Source organism: Oncorhynchus tshawytscha, linkage group LG13 (genome assembly GCF_018296145.1).
Source record: "Oncorhynchus tshawytscha isolate Ot180627B linkage group LG13, Otsh_v2.0, whole genome shotgun sequence".
NCBI classification, from domain to species: Eukaryota; Metazoa; Chordata; class Actinopteri; order Salmoniformes; family Salmonidae; genus Oncorhynchus; species Oncorhynchus tshawytscha.
The window spans coordinates 54,769,342-54,788,996 of NC_056441.1; the positions used below are offsets into that span (position 1 = coordinate 54,769,342).

General features: G+C 44.9%; 1 protein-coding gene across 2 annotated transcripts; it reads left to right on the plus strand.

Moving 5' to 3' along the window:
* Positions 1-462: 462 nt before the first annotated feature.
* LOC112265178 (bleomycin hydrolase) lies at positions 463-19,333 on the plus strand. 2 transcript variants are annotated; one of them, XM_024442267.2, is made up of 12 exons: positions 463-605; positions 5,416-5,613; positions 6,531-6,640; positions 6,905-7,046; positions 7,896-7,984; positions 8,252-8,344; positions 14,123-14,278; positions 14,503-14,661; positions 14,782-14,849; positions 15,174-15,291; positions 15,773-15,845; positions 19,018-19,333. In XM_024442267.2, exons 1-12 carry the CDS (start codon positions 596-598, stop codon positions 19,167-19,169), a joined length of 1,368 nt encoding a protein of 455 aa, XP_024298035.1. In that variant the 5' UTR covers positions 463-595; the 3' UTR covers positions 19,170-19,333. The 2 variants fall into 2 exon arrangements, with proteins under 2 accessions (XP_024298035.1, XP_024298036.1); XM_024442268.2 differs by having other exon boundaries at positions 15,776-15,845.
* Positions 19,334-19,655: the final 322 nt, after the last annotated feature.

Consider the following 19,655-nt stretch of genomic DNA (forward strand, 5'->3'; position numbering starts at 1 on the left):
GAAGGGTAGGGAAGTAAAGGCAATAAATAGGCCATGGAGGCGAAATAATTACAATTTAGCATTAACACTGGAGTGATAGATGTGCAGATGATGATGTGAGATACTGGGGTGCAAAAGAGCAACAGGATAAGTAACATTATGGGGATGAGGTAGTTGGGTGTGCTATTTACAGATTGGCTGTGTACAGGTACAGTGATCGGTAAGCTGTTGAAACTGTTATGCCAAGGGTGTTTATTTCTATTTTAGAGGAACTATTAGTGCCAAAACTAATCAGTCCATTCAATTGCCATAGTCTTTTAATATTAATCAAATCCTAAACAGTTCTGACTGAAACTCAATTTAATTTCATTTCATTTAATGAATAACTCCTTTAAAATCAGGATTATAAACCTATCAAAATAATACATTCAATTGGTGTATGATGTAACTCCACAGCTAGGACAGACACTGGTGGGACTTGGGGTTACATTGTAACAATTATGTTTCCTGTTTCCGGTCGGAACTCTGATCGGACTGACTGTCGGCGAATGAGATAAACAAAGAGCCGGTGACTTTTAAAGATATTTAGAAACACTTGCTAACCCTCTTCGTAAACATGGAGACTGGTATGTAGTGTGTTACTTTCTCTTATTTCATTCATTGTCACTTGTATAGCCAGCATGTGAGGTTAATTTGCGTTCCCGGCTGGTGTCTAGCAAGCTAGCTAACGTTAGCCGACTAGCTAGCTAGCCTCATATCACTTATCAGATAGACCATTAGCTAGCTAAGTTAGGTAACATAGCTTAGCTAACCATACAGTTGCTTATGTGTATTTTCACTTTGCTAATGACATGACAGATATTGTTAGCTAGCTTGCTAACGTTAGCCGACCAACATCAGCACAGCCACCCAACGTCTTCCCAGCTATCAATGCCAGAAAAGTTTATGGTTACTAGTAACTAGTTAGCTAGCTAACGTTCGCTAACTATGTAACGTTAGCCAACTATCGGCTTGACAGCTAACTGTGTTAGCTAGCCAGTCAGTCAGTTAACATAGCAAGCAAGTTGAGGTGCCTTCTTTCTAACCAACTTTTTAGGAGAGCATTATCCAGTGCTAGTCAATAAAGGGGATTTAACCCAAACCCTCTGAATCAGAGAGGTGCGGGGAGCTGCCTTAATCGACGTCCACGTCATCGGCGCCTGGGGACCAGTTGTTGCTGGGGCTTAACTGCCTTGCTCAATGGAATAACGGAAGCTTTTCCACCTTACCGGCTCGGGATTTGAACCAGCGACCTTAAGCTCTTAATGGCTAGCCTTCCTGCCTTCCCTTTAATAAAGTGGGAAGCAGTGTTTGTCAACAAGCAGGCAGTCAGTGCACGACCAACCCAATACTGATTTGTGCAAAGCCGATGCCCTCCCTGGCACCATTAAACATTAGGCTACCAGATTGGGAAGGATGTTTGACACAATATGACAACGGGTTTATAGTGATAGACTTTGATCTTATGGTGTGATTTGGTACCTTGTTGATCTCTGAAAGACTTGCACCCAAAGACTAGAAAAGATGCTAAGTCAGTCATAAAAGCTATATAACAACTCCTATGTAAAGTTGCAAGTCATGCTAGACACCAGTGTGGCACCTTTCCATACAAAACTAAAGTGACACTGACAGTCATTCCCATTCAAGCTTTTCCATTATGTGGAGGCTGCGTTGGAATGGGCTATCAGCCTATCCCTGCGTTTGTATGGCGACACACCCCTCTTGGTTATGTACACTGATTAAATCAGTGTCTTCATAATAGGGTCTCTATTATCCATTTACTGTAGCAAGCTGACAGCAAGAAATTAGGTATGACTTCTCCAATTTGAGTGGTAAAGTTGGAGTATTGAGGCATGTGAGTTTGTCAATCCCTGTAGGAAACAGGAAGGGATCTACCTCAATTTGTCAAAAATAATAACATGTTTTTGTTTTAAAATATTTTCTGATGCACAATGTTTGCTATTCTTTACTATGGTGTGGACTAGTGAATACACCCCAGGAATGGCCAGTATATTTAAACTTTTCTGTCATGGAAAATAGCCTAAAGGACCAGAAGCAATAGGGCTTGAGTCATGCAGTATGCATGATTAAGCAATGGTCTTCTCCGTTTTTAATTGCTGTTCAGTATTTGATGGAATCACACACCAGTATTATTTTGTCAGTGTACCACTACTACAGAGTTCTAGTTTCACATATATAGTACAGTGCCTTCAAAAAGTATGCACACCCCTTGACTTTTTCCACATTTTGTTGTTAGTCTGAATTTAAAGTGGGTTAAATAGATTATTATTTTGTCACTAGCCTACACCAATGTTCCCTACATTTTTAGGCACTGAGCAAATTTCAGGCCTGCTGAGTGCAAACTTGAACATTGTGAAAATCTGGTGCAACTTCCTGCACGTGTTTACTGTGAACACTGAGGCTGTACCTGCTTTAAGTTGCAGTTTTAACCGGGGCCAAGTAGGCTACTGTGGCTATTTGATCATAATGTAGGTCTACGAGAGTGACCTACCATCAGAAACAATGGAGAAAATGCATCCCTAACATTTTATCATGGAAATATAGCAGTGCTATCATTCAGTCTACAGTGGCAGCCAATGTGTGGTGTTCAATGTAGGCCTACATTCCATGAGGATTTTGAAAAAAAACATACAGGGCTTGACATTAACCTGTTTATTCAGTTGTCCTTCAGACAAGGAGGTGTTTGATGCAAGAAACTACTTTACAAAAATAAATGTAGCATTATTCCCATACCATTATTACAGAGAATCAGGCAAATTATGCTACCTATTGGCTCCTTAGCTTATTCAAGCATATCTCAAAATACAACACTGCCCCTTTAAGACAAAAAAAGCTCTTGACTAACTTTTCAAAGGTGGCTAGAATTGTACGTGTTTTGTGCTCTTGTAGGAAGCAATCACTTCCCCATTGCTGACTAAAAATGATATATACCTGGGCTAATAACTCACAAACTAGCAAAGGATATGAACAAATGTGCACACGTGGCTACATTTATCTTTCACTTTGATCTCAACAAGCACATCTTCTTATGACAGCTCATGCTGTAAACACAGTCCAGTTCAAAGTGAATGGCACATATCCATATATGGTAATGGTCGATTTCCATATAGTCCTATTGCAGCTCTGATTGGTTATGGCGCACCGGTCTGTGTAGTGAGCGGGCCTGAGTCGTGCCTGGCAATACAATAGAATCCTACTGAGATGTGTTCTGCCTACAACAAATCTCTCGCATAGTTCATTTTGTTGTTGTATTGAAAGTGGCTAATATTGCATTGATTCAGTAAAGGGAAATGTTCATAATGTTAATTGACAGGGAAAACTCTAGAAAGTTGAGAAGTTCAATCTCGTGCTTCTCTGCACAGGCTGATATTTATTTAGCAATATTTATTTGTTATGGGGAGCCTAAATAAGTTCAGGGGTAAAAAAAGTTGCATAATAAGGTGCATGCACTCTGTGCAATAATAGTGTTTGATTTTTTTGCATGACTACCTCATCTCTGTACCACACACATACAATTAACTATAAGGTCCCTCAGCCGATCAACACATTTCAAACAGATTCAACCACAAAGACCAGTGATGTTTTCCAATGCCTTACAAAGAAGGGAACCTATTGATAGATGGGTAAAAAAAAAAACAGACATTGAATATCCCTTTTTGAGTATGGTGAAGTTATTAATTACACTCTGGGTGTATATCAATACACCCAGTCAATCCAAAGATACAGGTGTCCTTCCCAATTCAGTTGCCGGAGAGGAAGGAAACCATTCAGGGATTTCACCATGAGGCCAATGGTGACTTTAAAAGAGTTAGTTTTTAATTTTTAAGCTTTTTTAACCTTTATTTAACTAGGCAAGACAGTTAAGAACAAATTCTTATTTTCAACGACAGCCTAGGAACAGTGGGTTAACTGTTCCTGGGCAGAACGTCAGAATGATAGCATTGCTATGTCACATTGCCGCCCCGGTTTAATGGCTGTGATAGGAGAAAACTGAGGATGGATTAACAACATTGTAGTTACTCCACAATACTAACCTAATTGAGTGAAAAGAAGTAAGCCCGCATAGAATACAAATATTCCAGAACATGCATCCTGTTTGTAACAAGGCACTAAAGTAATACTTCGAAAAATGTGACAAAGCGATTAACTTTTTTTCCTGAATACAGAATGTTATGTTTGGGGTAAATCCAATACAACATATTACTGAGTACCACTCTCCATATTTTCGTGGGAGAAAGCACCTTTTGTTATAAACTAATATACTTTTTTATTAGTGTTCCACACTTGTTCTAACGTAATATTACCATGTACAATTTCAGTAGTACATGTCTTAGAGTGATGGACTTTGTCATCCCCACGGCCTCCACAATGTTTCAGTCCACTCAGAGACGTGCGAATCAGACAGGTACACTATGATTTTGTTTTTGCTACTGCTCGACTAAAGAAGTCTCGGGCGACCAACGGCTTATCGACCAAAGAATTGATCAGTTGACTAAATGGGGTCAGCCCAAACACATTGAATGTTCCCGAGTGGCCGAGTTTTGACATCTACTTGAAAATCTAAGACAATCATCTTCAGATCTTGTCAAGCAATGATCAACAACCAATTTGGAAGAAGTTTGAAAACAATTCTGGGCAAATGTTGTACAATCCACGTCTGGAAAGCTCTTAGAGAGTTTCCCAGAAAGACACTAAACTGTAATTGCTGCCAAAGGTGCTTCTACTAAGTATTGACTCAGGGGTGGGAGTACTTATTTCATTTTCAATACGTATGCAAACATTTCTAAAAACATGTTTTTACTTTGTCATCATGATGTATTGTGTGTAGATGGGTGAGGGAAAAACATTTATCTAATCCATTTTGAAATCAGACCGTAACACAACAAAATGTGGAATAAGTCAAGGGGTATGAATACTTTCTGAAGGCACTGTATATGGATAATTCCTGTGAACATAGTATGAGAACAGTTTTGTACCACCTTGTCTGGTGTGGAGTGGACGAGGGCGGGGCAAGGCATTATTTGAAAGATCCTTTTGCCACTTTGTTGACAATTCCAACAGTAATACAGTACAACTTTATTAGTCCTGTCCCGCTACAATTAGGAACCCATTGTCTCTTTGCCAGGTCAAACACAAATAACACCCTCCCTATATTACAGCTCTTTACCACTTTGTTTCATCCAGACTGTTTCCATTTCTAATAAACCCTGTCCTAGCCTGGTCCCAGATCTGTTTCTGCTCTGTTGCCAACTCCTTGTCACGCCAAACAATGGCATGAGAATTCCATTCTGAAGTTGGCAAGAGAGCATAAACCGACCGGTAACCAGGCTAACCCTGTCTCCTTAAGAATTACGACCTCTCGCTTGTCCTCCTCAGGTCTGAGTCAGGAGAAGATTGCCTCCTTTGTAAAGCGTTTGCGGGCGGAGCCCAGGTACCTGCTGGCCCAGAATGTGTCCACGTGCATCGACCCGCTGGAGGTGTGTCTGCATAGGCAGACGGTCCAGGACACCGTGCACATATTCCAGCACTCCATCCCCACAGAGGGCAAGCCTATCACCAACCAGAAAAACTCAGGTACACTTACAGATACGATCAAATATATTGGCACTCTTGCTCTTTACAATGGAGTGCAATGGAACAGAACGTTCTGTTTTTTCTTTTCAAACTGGTTGACTGGCTTTTTTCTCTTTTTTTTTTTACCCTGTAGCCACCTAAATTACAGATGATTTAGTCCAGGCCATTTTTGAAAGAATATATATTTTTTAAAGTCATTTGCAGCTGTAAATCAAACAAATACACGTATAAACACAACGTTTTTCAATTTCCACATTTTTTTGGTTGAAGAAATTGAAATAAAGGGTGCCAATATATTTGACACCCAGCATCTGCATCTACTTCAGAGGCCTGGCCATGTACAAAGACTACACAGTAGTGTTAGATGCTGCTTCCATACTAAAATGAACTGAATAGGCCTCGGCACCTGAGCAGACCTGTGGCAGTCTATTTCCTACACGGTGCACTATGTTGGACCCAGAGCCCTGTCGGCACTAGTAAAAATGTTTGATTTATTAGGATCCCCATTAGCCTGATGCCACTATATAGGGTAGTGCACAGGGAATAAGGTGCCATTTGGGACTCAACCATGGAGTGGGGAGACAGGAGTTCGGCGAAGCATTGGTCTTCCTTTTTTTGAATGGTTGAAGATGGATACATTGTCTCAGAAGTTGATTAGCCTACCTCCTCAACTTTTCTGACTGACAACCCGGCCGTCCCCAAACACACTGGTCTCATTGCTGCGTTTGTTGTTGTTGTTGATGCATCGTTTTACATGGTTTTCTGTAATGACAAAACCACAGAGAGGCCTAACTACGTGTCTATGTATAATGGATATGGAGCCATCTGGCAAGCAACCATTGAAGCACACGTATGTCTTAACAGTTGCTCCCATATACACGGTTCCATGGTCATCTGTGCTGATTTGTGTGTTTCAGGGAGATGCTGGATCTTCTCGTGCCTCAACGTCATGCGCCTTCCCTTCATGAAAAAGTTCAACATCGAAGAGTTTGAGTTCAGTCAGTCCTACCTCTTCTTCTGGGACAAGGTAAGACCACATTTGTTCGTCTTATTCAAATCACATGTATTAATTTGGGCAACTTTTAGCAACAGCCGCTGGAATATACACAGTGTTTGTTTACATTTCAGCGGTAGGGTGTAAACGGTGTTGGTGTGTATTTCTAGTACTATTAGACTCATTGTCTGCCTTAAACCCCCTTTGTGTGTGGCGCTCTGTACACTGGACAATATTGTACTGATTGGACGTCACCATGACCCCCCCCCATCATTTCCGTTTTCTCCCTCCCTTCAGGTGGAGCGGTGCTACTACTTCCTGCAGGCCTGTGTGGAGACAGCCCAGAGGAAGGAGCCTGTGGATGGCAGACTGGTCCAGTTCCTGCTCTCCAATCCCACCAACGACGGCGGCCAGTGGGATATGCTGGTCAACCTCATTGGTCAGTTCACACCTGTTGTTTTCCGATCGGGGGAGTGTTGCTGCAACACTTGCATTATGCTATGTCATTATGACAGTTCCAGTATAAATGTTGCTTATTTTCTGCAGTAAAACAGCCACCGCTGAGTAGTTACAGTCTAGTTATACTGTGAGTCCTGAATGGCACCTTATTCCCTATATCAGGTACTACGTCTGACCAGGGGTCAGGACTAGGGTGACATTTAGGACTCACAGTATAACTAGACTGTAACTTTTATAAACTTTTTCTACTGGAACTGTCTAGATTCTGTTTCAGGTGAGTTACTAATGTTGTAGTTGCTGTGTAGTTCTTTGTAATTAGACGTTCTATGTAACTGTGTAATTCTCTGTAATTAGACGTTCTATGTAACTGTGTAATTCTTTGTAATTAGACGTTCTATGTTACTGTGTAATTCTCTGTAATTAGACATTCTATGTAACTGTGTAATTCTCTGTAATTAGACATTCTATGTAATTGCATGCTATATGTGCCACTTTACATAATGTGCTTGCTCTTCCCCTTCCACTGTTTTAATGAGTCAGGTTTGTGGTTCAGATCAAGTCTGCGTCCCAACTAGCATCATCTTCCCTATATAGTGCATTACTTTTGACCAGAGCCAATGGGCAAAGCTTTAACGTTGTGGTCCTCTGTGGCTCAGTTGGTAGAGCATGGCTCTTGGAACTCCAGGGTCGTGGGTGCGATTCCCGCTGGGGCCACCCATATGTAAAATGTATATACGCAGTGTAAGTTGCTTTTGGATAAAAACGTCTGCTAAATGCTGTGTGTGTGTATATATTTATCTATTTATTATTACCTTTCCCTGATCATCAGAAAAGTACGGAGTTATCCCAAAGAAATGCTTCCCAGAGTCTCACAGCTCCGAGGCCTCACGGAGAATGAATGACATCCTCAATCACAAGGTAGGTTTACTCACATTTTTACAACATTCTGATTCATAAAGATTTATTGTGTGGTAATACAACACTGAAACCAAGTCCTCCTGTTTCATACCAAGACAGTGCGAGCATATACACTCTACTGAAACACCACGGAAAGAGCGCGGAATCCACCTTTTATTTAGCTTTTCTTATAGAAGCCCCAGATAACTAACCCGACATGCGCCGCAATGTCACGAGGTAATGAAGTTCCCTGTGTAGTATGTCATGCCAATGTTCCCTGCCTTTTAGCTGAGAGAGTACTGTCTAAGACTGCGGAACATGGTGGCCAGTGATTCCACTAAAGCCGAGCTGTCTGACGCCATGGACACCATGATTGAGGAGGTAAGCGCATGTTAGGGAAAGAGACACACAGAGCACCACACACACATACACACACACACACACACTGTTTTCCTCAGTACTTCAATAATGTTGTAGGACTGCATAATTTTCTCCAGGGGGGGCTGTGTAACAGCACATAGATCTGTGCTCCATCCAGGGAGGAAATAGGTCACATGCTGTAACACGCCTGTATGTATTTAACACGGCAGGTACTGGGTAGGCAAGGACAATAACCATTACAGCTCCAGTTGTTATTAGGCAATATTTGTTTTCAGATTAGATTTTGGCCATTCAAGTCTATCTTATCGCCTGTTGTAGCAGCACACCGAGGGCTACAGGTTGATTCAAAAGGTGTGTGTGTGTGTAAATAGTACACTACCCAATCTAATACCGTTGACTTGATATTGTATTGACTTTCAGCACACCACTGATTCCTCGATCAAGTCTAAAGTGGGACTGTCAAGACAGTTGGGTCGACCCTCCTCTGTTCAGATTGATATCTAGGCCTGATAGTTACATACCACCGCTGTTGGAATTGGTTGTAGCTATATTTCCCCTAATTAGTTTTCTACCTCCAATCAGGATGACATAAGTAGGCTTAGAAATGGAACCGCTATAAATGTCCAAATAGCGATGACTGTTTCTTTTGTTAAACTGCTTTATCAGTAGTAATGAATTAGGACTATAATCACAAGCCCCTCCCAGCGCTGGATAACATTGCGTAACCCAACTCTTACACAGTTAGCAACAATGGCTGTAGTGATAGGGTCTGTACCGTTTATAATCCACTGGTGACGGCTTGTGATTCTATACTTCTGGCAGCAAAGAGAGAGAGTGTGTGTGTGTGTCCACGTGCGTGTGTGTCCACGTGCACTCACACACGCCTCACAGACCTGGTGGCAGAATGTTCCGTAAACAAGATCTTTATCACAACGCTCCTGACATTAAATGGCGTAAGGCAATTTCACTGTGAGAGGAAGTCATAATGTCTCAACATTCCCAGCACCACTTAAGACAGAGGAGCGTGTGTGCGAGCGTGTGTGTGAGCGTGTGGCCAGTCAGTCAATATCACACAGCCAAAGAGAGAACATGACATAAAGGATGTAGCTTTTGTGTGGAGTGGTTTTGTTTGGATGCCCCTGACTGCTTGTTTAAATAGATTCTGTGTCTACCTCCCTTACTGCTCTGGATGCCCTACGCTAGCTACAGTCCGCTAGCTACAGTCCGCTAGCTACAGTCCGTTCTGATTGTGCAACACTTCCAGCTCTCCATCGTTGCAGTTCTTCTATGACCAAGATATATTTTTGTTTTTTTTGTTAAAGTGTTTGTCTACCTGGTAGTAGTTTGTTTAGTGTAACGCAGCTCTGACAGCCAGGGGGAGTATGAAGAGAGCGAGAAAGGGGGGATGTTGACCCGGGAGGGTGAGGGGTAACCAGTGCCTCTCCTCTCGTCCCGTGGGCGTCCGTACAGAGGAGGGCGCTTTGACTGCGCTTCCGGGCTTCTATTTATGCTTGGCATCTTTTGCGACAAGTGAAACATCACTGTTGTGCCGTGATTTAGATTAGCTACTAGCTAGCGAGCCAACAAATTAGCCATAATTAATTTGGCTGGAATACACACTGTCGGCTGTGATCAGTTAGTCGGGTCCTTTTTCATTAATTAACGTCTCTGTGTGCTCGTCACTCAGCATGTTGTGTTGACACAGTAGGTGTGTGTCCCAAATAGCTCCCTATTCCCTTCATAGTGCACTATTTAGGGAAGAGGGTGCCATTTGGGGCGCAGCCCGGGTCATTTAAAACATGTCATGTTCAATTACAGAGTATTGCAGTCCTTTTCGGAGTGTTGCATGTGTCTTCTATAGAACTGTCACACATTGCAGTGTTCTGGGTTCATACGACTGCACACACAAACCATGTAAACACCAAGTATGAGAGGTTGTGGGTTTTTGTGTGTCGGTGTGTACTTGCACATGTGTGTGTTTCTATGTATGCTTAGAAGTGGTGCGTGTGTATATTCAGAAGTGGTGTGTGTCTGTGGTTACATTTAAGGTTTGTGTGTGTGTGTGTGAGAGAGAGCTGATCAAAGCCCCCAGACCCGACCCTCATTAAGCCAGGGGATGTCAGGCCTACTTTAGGTGTGGAGGGTCTGAGATTGTGCACGCTCCCTGTCTGACGGTGGGCTGGAGACCATCACTCTCTCCCGTCCAGGCTCCACATGACAGGCCTGAGAACCAGAGAGGCAAGGCTGCACCACCATGCTACACGCCAGCTTCAAAGACCCGTGGCCTCCCTTATAATGTCCTGTTCTCTGCAGAAGCACAGGCATATGTTCACTGTCACAGGCGTGCAGGAGAGCACAACACAGGGAGACTGTTACAAGTTCACACACACGTACACATGTAAACCACCTCCGACTGCTAGCACACGACCACACGTACTTTGTTACACACACACGTTCCTCACATCCTCTGCTCATTCGGTCCGGTACATGTGGCACTGCGTCATGCAGACGGAATCGTAAACAGTCCTATGCTGCTTCTACTGTATAGAACGTGGCTATCTGGGCGTCGGACATTCTGAATAGAAATTCTCCTTCAGGCACATGTGACTGTGTTCAATATGAGTGCTGTGTTTGTAGATTGTAAGGAGTAATTGATTGGACAGTGAGTTGAGTGACATGATACATTTTAGAGTGGCTATGTACGTCCCAAATGGGAACCTATTCCCTATGTAGTGCACTACTGTTGACCAGGACAGAGGGCTCTGGTCAGAAGTAGTGCACTATAAAGGGAATAGGTTCCCATTTGGGACGTAGCCAAGTGTGTTGGCTCAGCGTTGGCTGAAGCAGCAGGTCGCTGTGGGTGGGTTTGTTATTGTGTGGGCTCGTTTGCCAGCGCTGAAAAGCTGCCTGCCACACTTCATAAACTCATATTTCTTAATTTAACAACATTGTTACAATCTGTAATGACCCCATGTGTTTTCTGTTTACAAGGCCAGAAAGTCTCAATCAACCCCAGTCCGATTCTTCTACCCCAGCTGCTCTCTCGAACGGGTCACTTGCATTACAGTTTCATCTAGGCTCTGTGTCCCAGGGCTTTGACTCGAAAGCAGCCGGCCCGTAGTCACAAAGCGTGCGTGAGTTGGAGAGCTGATCCAGGATCAGGTCCATCCTTTTTATTCATTGTGATTCGGAAGGAAAAAAACTGATCTTAGATCAGCACTCCTGCTCTGAGACGCTTTGTGTGAGTACTGGCCTTGGCAGGTTCCGCCCTTCACAGTTACCAGCACAAGGTGTTTTAGTGTGGCGTGCTGTTGTTTTGCTTGTTTATTTCTCTCCTAACGAGCTGATTTCCCTCTGTTTGGGCAACGGGAGGTAAATCAACAAGCAAACAGGCATGCGTGAGCCGAGGAGGAAAGGATGGAGCGAGTGTGTTGCTTTAGCATTGATGCTAACTGGCTGTCGTGCTGCAGGTGCTCCAGTGTTTACTGCCAAGCATGCAAACACATGCTACGTAGGTACGCTCAAAGGCTAGCATGATCCGCTGAGACACGCAGCCTCGCCGGATGCCTCGCTGGCCATTTACAGGCCTTATTACCCACACCTGGGCTTCATCCATGTCACATGACACAAGAATATGATCTGCGTTGTCCCACAGACTGCTGGTGGGGGTGCTGGCTGTGGATCTAGAAGATCTTCCAACATCTATTAATTGCTGAGACTGTTCAGATTAAATGGGTTTGCAGGGCTTTTCTGTAGATTATAAGTAACAGGGTCTTGTTCATTAGGCACCAAACGGATAAAAACGGGCAGGGCAAACCCGCAGCAACCAGTCCCCGACAGACTGCAGGCGTGGGATTCTTTCTGTTGTGTTTTGCGTTCATTCACCAGCTCCGCCCACCCACTGAAGCAGTGTTTTGGAGTAGGAGGGAGAGGAGCTACGTAGTGTACGTCAGAAGATATACTGACAGTGACACAGACATTAAAAAGAAGGCAAGCAGTCTCTAAATAATCTGGTCTAACATGGTCCAGCAGTCGTAAACCGCCCCTCTCCCCCTTCCATCCTAAACGCAGTGTGTCTGTCCTCAGTGGAAGGGCCAGGGTAGGGTGGCAGGAAGGGAGGGTGGGCCGTCTGCTCCCCACACATGGCCCTATCGGCCTCTGCTTGTCCATGCTGATGGATGGCTCTCTGTGTCCTGAGAGGGAGAGAGCCAACAGGATTGGTTGGATGTCTGTAAGAGATTCAGTAGCCTAGTAGTGAGGAGGACTGTACTAGTGCTGAGAAATGAACCGTTGGTGAACACCGTGAAGGAATACAATGGAAAAAGTCTACTCATAATCAACATTTTAGCGGGTACAGGACAGAAGAGACAGTACCCAGAGTCTTGGCGGTAGTGCTATATACATGATTCTAATGGAGACGTGCCCAGCCCACCCAGTGTCTCGTGCTCATCTTCGCCTGTCCGTTTTGGAGGCAGGTGATTCAATATTGACTCACTGAGGGCTGTGCTGCTGCAGCCTGCTGACGTCAGTGGGGCCCTGGCTCATTGTTTTGTGAAGAGCCTCGTTTCACCGGGTCTACATGGGTGCTCTGTTGTGTTTGGACGGGCAGGTGCGTTTATTTAACCTGGCGAGGAGGAGACTGGGATGTGAGGTGGGACAGGGGCCGAGGGCACGGGGGTGAAGGGGCCTGTTTGTGTGTTCGGGGCATCTGGGGCCCGTGCCGGTTAAATTCAGGGCAGGGATGGGCACCGCTGGCATTTAGTCTGTTCCGTGGGGCAACGGGACAGTGAAAACAAACCTGGAGTCTTCAAGGCTCAGCTTCAAGGCTGTCTTGTCTGTGTGTTGGGAAAGGTGAGGGTCTGGGAATGTGACCTGGTGTGCTGTCTTGTTGAAAATATTTGTATTTATTTAACCTTTATTTAACCAGTTGAGTCAGTCAAATATCACATTCTTAATTTACAACAAGGGCCTGTGTGGGAATAGTTGACTACGATCACCCTGAACACAGGAATGCTATTAGTAGTTAATGTAGTTGACACAGTGGAAAAGTGCAGCAGCAACAGCCCCTGAGTGTCTCTGCTTTGGTGAAGAGCTCCGGGGCCAAAAATAATTCCCCAGCTCTATTTTCACCCTATGACGAGTTTAATTTGTCTGGACTTTTTTTGTTGCTGAAAAGAAATGAAAATAGTGGGAGTCAATGGGAAGTCCTTGTAAATATATAGAAGTGCGTGTCTGTGTGTATTGTATATGTGTGCTCGTATACTCGTGGTCGGACTTCCTACGTGCCAGTTTGGGAGTTAGCGTGCTATTTTTAAGCCTGTTTGTGATCGGCAGCCTGCCGCAGCATTATCAAAGACAGAAAATGCAGGGGGTTCTCAAACCACCAGAACACCCGGTTAGATAATAGATAATAGGATGGCAAGTCCTCCTTAGAGGGACATTCCTGAGATTGCTGTATCAGTTTAAGGAAGGCTTATTCTGAGAACCCTGTCAAAACAGACTGATGGAGGTCAGAGGTACACCAGGGGAACACAGTCAGAAGCCACAACGACAGGAAGAACGAGCCCTATAGCCAGGCAGAGTAAGAGGGAATGGGCTTTGGCAGGGCGGATATCCTCCTCACACTACTGTTAAGCACAATGGTGCTTTTCAAGACTATGTGAGGGATATCAATGTGCTGTCTGTGTCTTATAGTGGTAATGTATGACTAACCTAAGTATTAAAAAAAAATGGGTCTGTTTTTCAGTTTTTTTTCGTGTGTGTGTGTGCTGCGTACAGGTCTTCCGGGTGGCGAGTGTGTGTCTGGGCAGCCCTCCTGACTCCGTTTGTTGGGAGTACAGAGACAAGGACAAGAACTTCCACCGCATGGGCCCCCTGTCCCCTCAGCAGTTCTACAAGGAGCTGGTCAAGCCCCTCTACAACATCCAGGACAAGGTCAACTTTATTGATTGATTTGAATCAAATATCAATATAGGCTTTGTGTCATGCAGACCGGAGTTGATCATAATTCATTATTCCGAGACTTATTCCGACTCGGGAAAAACACGGCGCCCAGTTTGTCTCTATTAGACCAGGAACAGCAACCTCTCTATGATCATCTCCCTGTGGTACTTGATGAGCTGAGTCTGACCCCTGGTCTCGCTCCCCCGCCACCACAGGTCTGTCTGGTGAATGACCCGCGGCCTCAGAACCCCTATGAGAAGCTGTATAGCGTTGAGTTCCTGGGCAACATGGTGGGAGGACGCAACACTCTGTACAACAATCAGCCCATCCAGCTACTCAAAAAGGCTGCCGCGGACTCCATCAAAGAGGGAGAGGTACTGTGTGGGGGGGTGTGTCTGTGTGAACGTGTCCGGGAAGTTAGACGAAGGCTGTGTTTGAGAACTGAGTGAGTATGCAGGGACACTGTCTGTAATGTCTGTTTCTCTCTCTCGTAGGCTGTGTGGTTTGGTTGTGACGTGGGCAAGCATTTCCATGGCAAGCTGGGCATCAATGACATGAATGTGTGAGTATTATGAGAGAGAAGCATACTGCCCTACCAAGCAAAAAAGGCAGTAACTGCTCATTTGTCATTTTTTGCTACGGTAAATAAATACATGCCTAATTATGTGGACAAATCCTGCCTCGTATTGTGTTTTTGAGAAAATGGGAGTCATATTAGCAGTAACTGCACTAGGTTACTATGAAACCAAGGTAAATAGCAGTTACTGCCTTTTTGCTTGGTAGGGCAGTATAATTGCAGCAACATCATATGTATAAGTCACTATCAATCAGATGTGTGTGTGTGTGTGATCTCATCCTGTCTCTCCCCGTGTTCCCCGTCTCTCAGGTTCAACCATGAGTTGGTGTTCGGGGTGTCCGTAAAGAACCTGTCCAAGGCAGAGAGGCTGATCTTCGGAGACTCCCTCATGACACACGCCATGATCCTCACCGCTGTCACCGACAAGGTAGCACACACACACACAACACTACACATGCACCGCATTTGAGTGTTTCCCAGTGACTCTGCACCAAAGGCATCCAGTGTGTGTTTACAGTCGTATGAATCGGTTGCAGGATTTAAAATGGCTGTAAATCCCCCCCCCCCGTAAGTGACCCCAGCTGTCTCCTCCTTCCCCTCAGAACAGCTGGACAGTATTTGGGCCCTAGGCTACACAGCATAGGAGTTACCAGTCCTGCCCTGCACCCCACTGGGGATCCTGCACTCTTCTCTTAGTGATGAACATATTGTATAATCTGCTGTATATATCATCATGTACCATGTACTCCATGAATGACAGGCGTAAAGCAGAAAACAGCCTTGTTTGGACTTGTTCTCCATTTGTTTGGTGCATCCCGCCTCCTTATCGGGTAGTACAAAATTGTATACCTTTTGATTTCTCTCTTCTGTCTCTCTCCCTCTCTCTCTCTCTTCATCCCTCTCTCTAGCAGGAGGAAAAGGATGGAGGTTATGAAAAGTGGAGGGTGGAGAACTCCTGGGGGGACGACCGTGGGAATAAAGGTGAGAGCGCTGAGTCGGTCAGAGGAGGAGAGGGCCCGTTCTCACGCAGCCTTGTGACGCCTCTCGCAACACGAGAGCCCCTCTAGGTCCGCCTGAGCCGAGCTATGTGAAAGCCCAGACCCCTCGTCTCTCTTCCCTCTCTCACACCACAGGGCTTAGTGTACAATCACAGGGACAGTTGAATTTCCTGTCAGGTCGATTGAATTTGAAGTAGGATTAGGGAAAAAATGCTCCCTCCCCACCCGCCTGGCGTTGTTATGAATTTATAATTGACTTCTGGTGTGCAGGGCTGGTTTTGGTTTGGGGTTAGTTTTGCGGCATCCTCTCATGTCTGGCCCCCTACCGTAGCTTTGTCTGTTAAGGCTATGAACCCAGGAGGGAGAGAAAGCACATCAACGGGGCTGTTTCCCCTACTCAGACAACGGCCCTTTGTCCCTCTCGCAACACAGCAGTGCGCCATTTTGTTCAACCTTCAGACTTCCTCTGTGTGGAAGACTCCGACACTGTCAAACCACAGGCCTGGGTTCAAATAGTAATTTTTCTTCCATCAAGCGCCGCTAAAACATTTGAAAGGAAATAAATACTGAACCCACCTTACGTTGGGACTGCATGGCTTTTTAATCAAAATATGTCATTATCCCCCCCGTCTCCCTCCTCCCCCACTCTCTCTTCTCTGTCTCCATCCCTCTACATTCCAGTGCAGATTATTCGGGTTTCTGTTATGTAGTAACAACATTCGGGTCAACGACTTCATGTCATCTGCATATTGAGACTATAAAAAAGTCCTACCACCAAAGCCTCTTCAAATCAACTGTATTTCAGGCATATCCCATTCCATAAACATCCACGCAGATGGGCGAAAGCCTTCATATCCGCTCTCGTTTCCCTCGGATGTATTAATAAAGTTATTGAAAACAAACCATATGGAGGGCGGCGGTGGAGAGCACTGTTTGTTTGACAGCTGGAGACTGGGGGGGCTTGTCAACGCCACGACGGGCGGAGAAAATGTGTGTTTGTAAGGTTTCGAGGGTTAACATCCCTCCATTTGCCTGTAATATTTTGTTTCCCTCGAGAGGATCCTGCCTAATTAGGTTAACACCGTGGTGCCTGGTACAAACTGCCCAACCCCTTCAAACACCAGGGCTTTCCTCAAGATAGATTATGATGGCCTTCGAGTGCACTATTTGTATTTTTACACGGTAATATACAAATATGGGAAATGTGGGCCAATCTGACTTGATATTCCCTTGTGACAGATTGTTTATAGGCTAGAGGATGCCCTCTTCTACGCACCTCTGGGATTCTGCACCACTCCTTTTACAACTACTTCGGTATAGTGAGAAGCAACATTTGTCCTGGCTATTGCGATCCCCTTGTTAACATACTCTTTCTATCTGCTATTACAATCTGCTATTACATATGGGATGGTGATGTCATCGCAGATAGGTTTTGGAAAATAATTGTCTCATTCTCGCGAACTAAGGAGACGATGGAAACGGCCTGTGTTGTTGACGACATTTCAGCTGTACTGTTCTATCTTAGGCAGGACAGCTCATCTGAATTAAACTCCATCCACAGCTCTCCCTGTAAGAGACGTAGGACACATCTGCAGTCCCCAGTAAGACAAATAATGACGCTATACGAAACCACCACCCAACACATACACACACGTCTTTCCTGGAAAGGAAGAAGACGCAGATTGAACACACACAGAATCAGGGGTGTTGTTTTGAGCTCAGGCACGTTTTTACGTGGTCCTCGTGACGTCATCAACAACTCAACTTTTCAGCGGGGGAGTGATGCGCTCTGAATACTCTGCCTGGGTCCAGAGATGAGAGGAAAGTCAAACAACAGTCACAACCTGGTCTAGTGCCCAGCTCTGACCGTTACACAGTCCTGCATGACCACAGGACTATGTTCATTAGGCACCAAACGGAAGAAAACAGTCTGAAACAGGGAGGGACTGCCTGGACTTGTCCAATAAGAAAAGTTTGTAAAAAATAAAATAAAAAAAATAAAAAAAATGTTTTCTGCTGCGTGCCAAAATGAACCCGCCCGTGCCTGCTCAAATCCCAAGTCTTCTCCTATCGCCATGTGGACAGATTGGATCTGTTCCTGTCTGTCTGTACTCTGGGTTGTTCGTTTGTTCAGACAGGCCTTATTGCCCTTGTAGATAAATTAGAACAATGTATGAGGAATGCCTTTTGTCATTAAAAATCCTGCTCTTGCTGGTCTAATCTCTTCATATCAAGTGTTTTATATGCTGTTCTTTATGATTTGATGTACTCTCTGTCACCCTTTCTGTGCGAGAGAGGCTGTGGTCTGTGTCTGTACGTGTTCTCAGGGCCAAGGTTTGTGATTAGGATCATGTATACTGAAGGTTGTGTTTCTGGGCTTGTTATGAAAATGTATTAGAGCAGGAGGAAGTGGCATTTGAGACATTCTTTAGTCAGTTTTTTTGAGGGGGAGCAGGATAAAGTGGCCTAATGCTGTGTTAATTAATAAAAGGATGTGTGTGGGACAGTCCCTCCCTTGCAATCTGGAGATTTATCGGGCTGGGGTGTGCGAGTTGACAACTGAAGTGTGGGACAGACCTGGGTTCAAATACTATTCGACATAATTTCAAATACTTTCAGCTTGGCTTATCTGGTGCAATGGAACCAATATAAATGTCCCAAAAGTGCAAACCCAGCCCACCTGGCACTTCATGCAGGCTAAAGCAAACCAGTCCTAGCCATGCATTTGAAAGATTTCAAATCATATTTGAACCCAGGTGTTGTGTGGAACAGACAGACAGGGTGGGGTGGTCCAGGGTGGGGGTCCATCCTTCCCTCCTCCTCTCCCTGTGGAACAATAGGCCGGAGTTCAGGGGTGCTGACGGACGCCCCTCTTATCAGAACTCACACTTCAGAACACTCGCACTCATTGCTTTCAGTATTGGGCAGTCCACTGAAGTACAGAGTGAGTCACTGGTGTAAGCTGTTAGCTAATGGATTTCAGACTGCCTGGTCTTAGAGACGGGTGTTAATCAAGACTAATGATTATTAAAAATAAACTCCAGCAGCTCATAGGTGATCTTGACGCTCCACTGATTGAATGGATCTTATCCCAACATTATCAATACACCTTCATCAGGTCTTTATACTTTAACCCAATGTATCTGTGTGTGCAGGTTACCTAATCATGACCGACGAGTGGTTCTCTGAATACGTGTACGAAGTGGTCGTGGACAAGAAGTACCTGGCCCCCGAGGTGCTGGAAGTAATGCAGAAGGAGCCCATCGTCCTTCCTGCCTGGGACCCAATGGGAGCCTTGGCCTTGTAACTATGGAAACAGAGGGTGCCACCCCATCTCACCCGCCTGGTCTCAACCCTGGTCTGTTTGACTCCGCCCCATCTCTCTGGTTTTACTCCTCCATTGACTTCCACCCACCACAGCCTGTTCTCTAGACAAATAATAAAAGTTTGTTTTTTTTACTGGAAAAACACGTCTTCTTTCGGCCATTTTGTTTCGTCCATGTCCTCTTGTACTTCTCTCCGCCACCAGACACCAGTGGAGTTTACTGCAATTCAGTTGTTTTTTTGTCCCCTCTGGCTTCTTAAATGTTCTGCGGGATGTAGAAAGCTCTGGGGTTGTTTAAAGGTTGTTAAGGTCTGTATGTACCATCTCTTTGTTAGGGCTGGTTGAGGGTCACATCCTACGTAAGTAGTCCATCCCAGTCTTTCACCAGGAGACAGACACACACACACATCCACACCATCAGTCCTAGCTGTATGATTGAGGCCCAGCGTAATGCCGTCCCTTCCTCTC